Source organism: Phalacrocorax carbo, chromosome 3 (assembly GCF_963921805.1).
Source record: "Phalacrocorax carbo chromosome 3, bPhaCar2.1, whole genome shotgun sequence".
Lineage (NCBI taxonomy): Eukaryota > Metazoa > Chordata > Aves > Suliformes > Phalacrocoracidae > Phalacrocorax > Phalacrocorax carbo.
In genome coordinates, this window is record NC_087515.1 from 78417412 (window position 1) to 78427663 (window position 10252).

Here is a 10252-nt window from a genome sequence, read left to right on the forward strand (position 1 = left end):
TTCTTCCAGGACAATGCGTTATCACAGTAATTTTAGCATGCTGATCCATTTCACTGGGAAGACCCAAAATGTCTCAACAGATAACTTAGTCTAAATGGGAATTCTTAGTTTTTGAAAACAACTTTTAAGATTGAAGAAGTACAAATAGATGTTTCAAGTATTACTTTGTTTTGATTTTTTAAAGTTATTTTCAATGGAAGAATAACTTTTCTTTGAAATTGGCACCAATTCTTTTATGACATTCAATATATTTTAATGCATATATAGTGCATAATTTATGCCATTATCTGCTGTAAACTTTAATTATTCATTACATAGCTATGACCAAATTGTCCCTGAATATGTAACAGATAACCTTTCATTAATTTCTGAACATTTATAACAATGGACAATTGGAAAGATGCATTCATAACTCTTAAGGGGCCTGGTTTAGTGGTTAAATCACACAAATGAAGCTTGAAAGTCAGAAGAAATTAATTTCCTCTTTCAATTCTGTTGCAGACTTGGTTGTGAAATGGAAGTATTCCAGTTCTTTGAACAAATAGATCTAAATTTCAAGCTGTTTAACACCCACAGTTTCTGTTTCATGTAACTGGCAAAAGTTGTGTTCAGCATCTCTGCAAAGATTAAACATTAGGTATCCAGGAATCAAGACATTCTCATTACAGATCACTTTTAAAAGGTGGATCATAACCTCTTTGTATCTGTCATGCCTCATTTGTTAGTTATAGTTAGAGGCATCAGTTGTAATTTGTTCAAGAACTCCTGTATTTCATGGTTTAGTGTTTTAGCTCACTGCTTTGCCTTTATCAGTTTAGGACTTCAGTCTTTGATAACATCTCTCATATCCTTGATATTTACACTGAAATGGACTTCTCTGTTTAGTCCCTTCTTTTTCCTTTTTCCCCTAAATCTTCTATTTTCTCTGCAATTTTGCCACATTGATCAATATATATCTGTGTGCCTTTCAGTCAATGAAGGTTTAATTCATTAACATGTGTATATTGAGATCTTATGCCGAAGAGAAAAACCACCTAGTAGTATACATTATATTTTTATTCCTGAAAGAGAACATACGCCACTTGAAAAAGAATAGATACCTAACATGCAACCTGAACACTCCACAACGGCTTCAGTAACTGAACCTGAAACAGATCAGAACATGAAGTTGCTTCTTTGTAGTGAATGCTAATTTTCCTACTTTTTTTCTTCCTACACTCGTGTGTTCTATATGAGGCATGACCATATGGATAGCCTGTCAAAAACTGTTTATCATTAAATCATAACTTTTAAATTAATATATATTCCTTATATTTCTTTGCAGGAGTCATTATATTTATCTGTGTGCTGATTTAAATAACCATATGCAAATTTAGTTAAGTAATTTGACCTTGTTTATTTTCCTGGAGAAGCATCAGTATATACTTTATCAACATAATGAATTTGACATTTTTCAAAGCATCTTTGTAAACTAGTAATATAATAATGCATAATTTGGGGGTGGGGGAAGGAAACAGCATTCAAAAAATATGCCACCATATTTGAGGAAAATAAAAATAATCCTAAAGCATAATGATAATTTATAAATGCAAAACATTTTAGAGGAGCATTGCCTTCTATATACTATTTGATTTTCAGAAATCATACTACCTGACTTTACAGAGGATAATTTTCCAGATATACCAGAAATGGAAATAATTAAAAGGAAGATTGACCTTTTCATGCATGACTGGGAAACAGTGGAGTCAGAAATCAAGCAATCATCTCTAGTTCAGGTTGTTGTTTTAGAGATTGCTGAGCAAACTCCAGAAAGTCTGCTTAACCAAACTGTGCTGGTTATGGAAAGTAAGTCATACTGTTTATATGATTTACATTTAACCTACCAAGAGGGATTTTAGAGAGCTGGTATGATGAATGTGTTGGGGGATAGGTAATACTCAGTTCTGTATCATTCACATGAGTGGGAACAAAACATGCTGTGTTCTGTGGGTGAGCTGAAAAGCACACTAGCAGCCTTTAAGACATAAGAAGAGTGGGGAATATACATATTTGAAAAACACATATCTGGCTATGCAAATATGTACATAATAGCTCCCTAAACATTCTGACAGTGCAGTTCCCCAGTTACTTGCTCTATCTGTTCATGTCAGGACACTGATTTGACAAATGGACAGAAAACAAAGTTCACTAATGTACAGTATTCATTGACATCAGTGAGACTTTCAGGGTGTGTAATAATCTACCCACCTGCACTGACTGTGTTTCAAGACTGGATTTTTATAGTGTTGAGATTTTTTTTTTGCAAATTACCTTTCTTCACTTGTGTGCTCAAATCTCTAATAATTTTGAGTACTGGATAAATAATAACAATACTACATTTTTCCTATCATTACTACAATGCAAGTGTTTTATTAACCAAAACATCTATTTTTCTAGCTTTATAATCAAATAAGATTTGACTGATTATTTTCCCCAATGAACAATAAGAAAAAAACTGTTGCAAACAATAATGGCACTATCTGCATGTGTTTGTAATACTTTTTTACTACTAGTTCCCATTGAAAATACCAATTAACTTCAACCAAAAAACAACCAGTAGAATTTCCATTTTTGGAGGAAACAATATATTAATTTCTACATCTGGGGAAAGCATTTTGTTCTATGAGTAGGAGAAATGCAACATACGGTGGGCATGAGTTTCTTTCACATAGGTGCTTACTTTTTTGGACAAAGAGAATATATTCTGGCATAGCCAAATGAAAAATATTGACATGGAAAAAAATTTAACCTTTTCAGAACCTTTTAAATATCATGGTTGGGAGTTATCTGCTGAAGACTTAGATGAGGAAGCAGAAGATCTGGCTGCTGAAGGGGAATATGAAGAAGAAGCAGCTGATGAAGAAGAAAATGAAGAAGTAAACATGCTGGCTTTGTCAATTTATGCTTTTATTTTAACTCATTTAAGTTTGAACATAACCCCAGAGAAGTCAGATTTTGCACCTGATTTTGTATGATCTAGTTTTCAGCCTTCTTACAGAATAAATATCAGTATATGCTTCAAGAACACTTTCATTGGATTCCTATGTTCTGGCTGATCGTAGTTTTACTCCAGTGAGAAGTATAAATACACCAAGCTAACAGAGAGAATGAATATGCCTACTTTTACCAGATGGCAAAAAGGGGTTTTATTAAAGAAACAAATGTGAACTTTGATTTCTGTCAACTAACAATGATTATGACATTATTAAAACATTAGAAGATGCAGAGCCTTAATGTGCAGTCCTCTGTTTCATCTCAGCTATTGATAGTTTTCAAACACCCACTTTCATGAAATTAAAGGTATAGCTTCACCTTTCTTTTATTTTCATCCTATATTGGAAGATGCCCACCCCCAAATTTAACAGTACAAGATATCCATATACTGTAGTGGAGCAATATTAAATAGATTTTTTAGAAATTAATTTCATTCGATAAGTAATCTGACTTCATAGTACCTCTCACTGCCTTTTCTGAAGAGGTCTACTTCTGCACGTTTAGAAGCAACAGAAAGTGAGTTTCAAGAACACAGAAGGAAAAGATTTTATCATAGATATTTCTAGCTTAATTTTGGTCTTCAACAGCTAATTATGATATTATACTTTCAAATTTAAAATGGTCATTCTTTTCTCAGAAATTGTCTCACTAGAATGGACAGTTCATTTTCTGACTCTGAATCTAAAAAGTGTCTATTTTCATAGACATATTCAGCTTAAAAACTATCTTCAGAATATCATTCTCACTCAATGCTCAGATAATGTATTTGACATTACTTAATCTGATCTACTTGATCCACTTAATCTAACTGAACTACTTAATTCAAATTGGTTTTGAAAATTTTTGTATTATTTTCAGGATGAAGAAAAAACTAAGGAAGAGAAAAGGCACATGGGAGATACAAAACACTTTTGTCCAGTCAGTCTGAAAGAGAACTTTGTCCTTTACCCAGGACTTTATGAACAGGCAGCGAAATATCAAGAAAAAATTTATTATTTCTCAACTTCTGAGTACAGAGATAAATTTCTGAAGAACCCTGAGGAGTACGTGGCCCACAATGAACCAATACAAGTGAGAATTGTCAAAATTGTTTAAAGCAGATAATAACAGATTAACAACACTATTTTCCATTCACATTTATAATTGTTTATTATTGCTGATTTTTTCTAGGTAACGATAAATATATCAGGCAAGTCCTTGAAACAAATAAAACACATTGCTTCCCTAGTGACTTTTTAGTGTACATTTAAATTAACACATTGAATTTATGATGCAGATAAAGCAGAAAGAGAGGAAGATTATAAGGTCTTACGATAATCATACAATGTGATTAACAAATCACATCTATTACGTTTTTTTTTACTATCTTTAAGTCTTGTTTTGTAAGTGGAAGAAGGGTAAAAAAGGGAAGATTCACCAGAATTGTCTAATGAGGTTTCATTTTTACCTACTGGCATCATCTGCCATAGCGCATTTGTTCAGTATTTCCAAAGAGCAGGTAGTCCGTTTGGAACAGCAGTACAGAACAGCCTGGAAAAATTAAACTGCAAAATTATGTGACTATTTTTGATGCAATTTTTCTAATGATATTTTGGAAGTGAAAAACAGTAGGGGGTGCACTGCAGACTCCAAATTGTTATAAAATATTCCAATTCTTTCCTATAGGCTCCTCCTTTACGGGTGTGCTTACTTGGGACTCATGGAGCAGGTAAAACTACTTGTGCACGACAGATAGCAAACAAATTAGGCATTTTCCATATTCAGTTTGAAGAATATCTACAGGAATTGATCTTACCCAAAACTAAAGAGAAAGTTGGGCCCAATTTTGATGAAGAACCTGAAGAAGATGACAATAAAATGCCAATTCTATCACAGGAACTGGACAACTTCTCTCAGACCATGACTAAAACTGAGACTGAAAAAAGCAAACGGGTAATAATCTGATCTTTTTTTTTGTCCATACACATAATAACCATTTTCAGGCCAGAACAGCAATTTCCTATAAAATTTTAGTGTGATAAAAATCACTTACATTAAATTATTTACTTGATGAGATGTGGAAACAATAGTACTTGACAGTGTTTTCTTATGAATACCACAAACTTTCTTCAAAACATGTCCAAGAATTATGTATAGATTTTTTCTAAACAGTAGTGATAGATGGCAAATGGGGCAAAGGAAGACAAACTGAGGAAAAAAAGTGAAGGTCAGAATAATAATGGGGAGGTAGGGTTTCCTTCCAGTATTTATAATATGCAGGTTCAGTCTGGTGCATGTGCTCCAGTTGCACAGGAGTTTAGAAATGTTCACCAGCAGTGCTCTCTGCGCTTTCTCGGGGCAAAAAAATAGAATGCCTCCACCAGCCCTTCAGTGTGATCATACATTGTCAAACAACCAGAAGTATTTCAGTGTTCATAACAGGGTAACTAGTATTTATTTAATACAGTAATCTGGATTGTAGTGTTGTCTTTGCCTATTGGCAGCAGAGTTTCAAACCAGAAAAACCTCTTAGGTAGCAAAAAATATGCCTTGTAGTTAAAAACTGTTTAAAATACCTGGATATTCATGATACTTGTAAAATAATGAATGAATGACTGTTTTCAGAAAATGATTTCTTTTTCTTAATCACATTGAATATTAATTGAAATTGTTGTAAATATATATTCTAAAGCTCATCTCTTATGAGGTGTAATTTCCCTGAATAATAAACATTTACATAAATGTTTATCAGGAAAGAGTGATTTTATTAGTGATACATTGGAAAAAACAGACAAGGTTTCAACGCAAATGAATTCTTCTTTAGACAGCAGTAGATATGATAAAAGCCTTTATTGTGTGGAGAAGTCTCAACACACCTGTGCACAGCATATAAATCTTTCAAAAAATGCATAGTACAAAGACATTGAAAACCTACAAATAAGGATTTATCCAACTTTCAAAGCTTGAGGAAGAAATAAGTTTCTGCATCACATTCTAAGAGCCTTTTGGGTTTTTTTGCACTCATGATACCTGCTATGTTCCTTCAAGTTAGTAGTCGTTAAAGACCTTCACAGGCTTCCTACTACAGGATCTAAGGAAGCATGCAGGAGGGGAAGCAGGCTACAGAGGAGGCATACAGAAACAACATCCAGGCACAGCATTAGGAAGATGAGCACTCAATGGAAGTTGAAACTAGTGAGGGATCTGAAGGGTAGCAAGAAGAATTTCTACAGGAACAACACTAGCAAAAGGAAGACCTGGACAATATGAGTCTGACACTGAGTGGGGCAGGAAACCTTTGGATGGAAGGCACTGAAAAGGCTGAGATGCTCAATGCCTTTTTTACCTTGGTCTTTACAAGTAGTCTAGACTGTGGCCTTCTAAGTCTCTGTGCCTAATAGGAAAGCATGGGTAAAGAGTGGTACTGATCACAGCAGAATAGTACCAAATTTGCAATCTGGACATACACAGGTCAATGGGATGCATTCACAGGTACTGAGGAAACTGCTAAAGTTGTATTTGAGGCCTCTCTCTATTGTCTTGAAAAGCGGGGGAGGTCCCTGATAACTGGAAGGTAGTGTTCCTGATGAAATATTACAAGAGCAGGTAATATTGGAAGCAAATGCTTCAACACAGATGGGGTACAGATCAAAATCATGGATGTCAGAACAAAAATTCAGGTTTTCACCGGTTAAATCTAAGAGGAAGTTCTTTTGGCAAGTGAGTTTACAACTTGGTCATCACAGCCAAAAATATGGCAAATGTTCCTAGCACTGATGGTTATTGCTGGCTCTCTCAGCTTTATTTTTTGGCATCAATACGTGTCTTACACTAAGGCACTTCTGTTAGTATTTTTTCCTCGTCATCTTTTTATCTGCTGGTAAACAATCTTCTTCTACGTTGGTATTTTTTCTCACAGTACTTATAAAGCGCTTTATCTGATGGCATGACCAAAACATAACTGAATCAATTGCAGTTCAGGTTAGAAACCCATTCACTGGTCCATGCACAAAACTCTAGAGGATCACTTCCAGGTTTGTGGATTCCCTAAGCATTTCTCTGAGTATGACTACCACCAGACTGTCTGACCATCTTGTTTTTCACTGACCTCCCTGAACTAATTTCATTTCTTTTCATATGTATCATTCTCTTTCACTTTGGCAGAAGACACTAGAAGCCTATCTTTCAAAGCTTAAGGTAAAGATCAGCTATAATATTCAAAGCAAAAATACTGAAGGCAAACAAAACATACCATGCAGTCTGGGAAGTTTAGCAAAAAGATATCATCCTGGTTGTTTTGGTATGCGTCAACCAAAGTCTTCACAGCACTGACAGGTCTGGGGAGCAACCTTGTCCTTTGAACCTCTGCTGTGTGGGGTGTTCTCTTTTCTGTCACTGGAATATCTCGTGTTTCTTTTTTCAGATACAAATGCCATTTCAACACTTCATCTACAGTGGTGATATCAGTGATACACTTTTATCTGGGTTTTACTGTTTTCTCCCACTTCACACATTACTTTCAGGATGCCTCTGTGTTACAGATCTGTCTACTACTTTTGCCTTCTTAGGTATCCGTTATGCCGTACTAACATCTTTTAATATATATGCTGTGTCAGGCACTAGAGAAAATATTACTCACACACACGCTACATTAGACCTGTGGCTTCCAGCATATTCTCAAGTTCTTTTGGCTACATTATCAAAATAGATGTCAGGCACAGGAATTCTTATTCAGACATGTCCTTGCAGCAAGCAGCTCCCTACCATCATTTTGAGGGTTCCTGAATCACTTTGGATCCTTTTGTTAAAAAGGGTTATTCCTTTATTTTCTGACAGGTTATGCTAACAAATACTTGAGCAGTTTGGGTTAATATGACTACCACATGAGGAGAGGACAGCTGGATTCTGTAATGAATTCACAAAAGAATCTCAGGGGACAACTTAAATTCATTTGTTGAAAGGGGCAGGAGAATACCTACCCAGCCGCATATTAAGTTTTCTCTCCAAGTGACTTTGGATGCAACTTAAGTGCGTGTTTGGTGGCCACTGACACTTACAAAACACTCTTTTGGTAGTATATATCTAGCATTCTTAAACAAATAAAAATTACTTTTTACAAATGAGACCCTTAAAAGGTATGGCAGAAAAAGTATTGAACTCTCTAAAGGATACCAGATACATTTCTCTTACAAACTTTGCATTCTGTTTTCAGGAAAAAAAATAACAACTAACTAGAAAATAATGGCAGTGGGTTAGGAACAGTGATATATTCTGACTTCTAATGTTGTCTTTCATCTGGTACACTTGAAAAACATGTATTTTGGTACTGTGACTGATGTAAACTAATCCAGAATCACCCATCTATACCCTCTTTTCATTATTTTTTACTGCAGTTTGTGTCAGGAAGCCATTTTATGAGAAGTGCATCCTCAGCTATATCAATCTCACAGTTACATATTCTGAAAAAAACAGTTTTTCACAAGAAATTAACAGCTAGGTTTGGTATTTGAATGCTCTGCATTTGACTAGTCATTAATACTACTACTGCTCTGTAGAACAACACTATCTTTCTGATTTCTGGTCATGGGCCTATGCCCAGTAACCTTACATATCTTGCTTTGACATCTTTCTTTGGATTGCATCAAAAGATAAAATCTGCTTTTAAAAAAACCCCAACATTCTGATGTAAAGCAGATAGTCTTCCGGCATGAGAACATCATAAATAAGTGGAAAACTTCTTGTAGGCAATTGGGAGAAACTGTGATAATTTCAGTTTCTATTTCTCTGAATTGAGCTTATGTATAATTAAATACTTAACAGTTATGTTTGGGTTTAGGTTCCATTAAAACTCATACAGCAGCAACTGCCACAACTCTAGAGAATTACCCAACCCCAAGCATGTGGAAATATGCCAAAATCTATGCTGTAGTACAGTGAAATGTGGCAAATGAGTTTACTTTGTTTTTGCTGGTTTAAATAAATTGAAGTTAATTGAAATTAAATAAAATGAAGACAGTACTTTACTTGATCAAAAATAAATAAATGTGTCAGGTAGATATTTTTTCTTTCTTTTTATTATTATTATTATTATTTATTTATTGTGAATTTTCTTTATATAAAGGAAGTGGAGTTAACTGATGAGGAAGAAGCAATCAAAGCAAATCTGATGCATAATGAGGCACTGCCTCCAGAAGTCCTTGATAACATTGTTCTTGACTGGTGGAGGAAAGAGCCATTCCGGTAACTGTAATTATATTCTCTTTCTCTAATTCATCTTAGGGAATATATCATCCATTGTGTCCACAATTACAAATAACTATTGCAGAGATTATTGCAAAGCTCTTGTACTTCTTACGAATCATGACCTACCTCTCACTTTTGGTTTTGTTGCTCTATTTTGACAGTAATATAATGTCTCATGTGCTCTACATGGGACTAGACAAAAGTACTTAGCATACTTAAATTGGATTAAATCTCCTGAATAGCCAGACAGTTTTTGTGAACTTACAGGATAGATGTGCAAACAAACCTTTTATGTTTTCATGTAATTAATAAACATGGGGAGCTGGAATCCAGCTGTAACTATTGGTTTTCATATATTGTAAACATTGTGTGGAAAGCAAAGGCAAAGTATCAATAGCCTCCAAAATAACACAGAATCAGGTTATTTTGTGCATTCACCACAATTTGTGCTCCAGTGATGTATGCACAACAGACTTCCTTTCGTATCAGAAAGTACATCCATACAGTGTGATAGATGTGGATTATTGTGGCATAAATAAATAAGTTCATTGACTCCTAGAAAGCAGACTGGCTTTTTAGGATGTAGTTTCATCAGGGAAAATCACTTTGCCTGTGTCCAGTCTCTTCTATCCATTTCTGTCCAGATCATAGTTGCTGGCAGCTTGACCATTAAGTTTCAATTCCTAACAGTATGAAAAACACCTTAAAAAGAATAAAAAAGATCCTCAAATAAACTTTTGTCCTCACATCCCACAGATAAGGGACAATGTTCTTTTAATGGCGTAAAAAAAGGGAAATCCATTTTAGGAAAAAAGAATGCACCAAGACAAAAAATTACCTAGATTACACATAATGTTGTGATATCATATTATATAAATTCAATTTCATCAGGGACTGTATAGCAGAAGAGAACCTTCATCACAATATACATCATGATCAATATCCTCTCCTCAAATTTTTCCCACACCATCCAGGACCACATGTTCCCCGATCCACT

The 10252-nt window shown here is 34.7% G+C and overlaps 1 protein-coding gene across 2 annotated transcripts in view; it reads left to right on the forward strand.

The window, feature by feature from the left end:
- The window catches only part of AK9 (adenylate kinase 9), a 70162-nt gene that overhangs the window by 39328 nt on the left and 20582 nt on the right, over positions 1-10252 (forward strand). For both annotated transcript variants that reach the window (XM_064447478.1, XM_064447477.1), the window contains 5 exons: positions 1639-1845; positions 2797-2915; positions 3892-4104; positions 4699-4965; positions 9134-9252. In XM_064447478.1, the coding sequence (XP_064303548.1) occupies positions 1639-1845; positions 2797-2915; positions 3892-4104; positions 4699-4965; positions 9134-9252 (925 nt within the window). The remainder of the gene's footprint in view (positions 1-1638; positions 1846-2796; positions 2916-3891; positions 4105-4698; positions 4966-9133; positions 9253-10252) is intronic.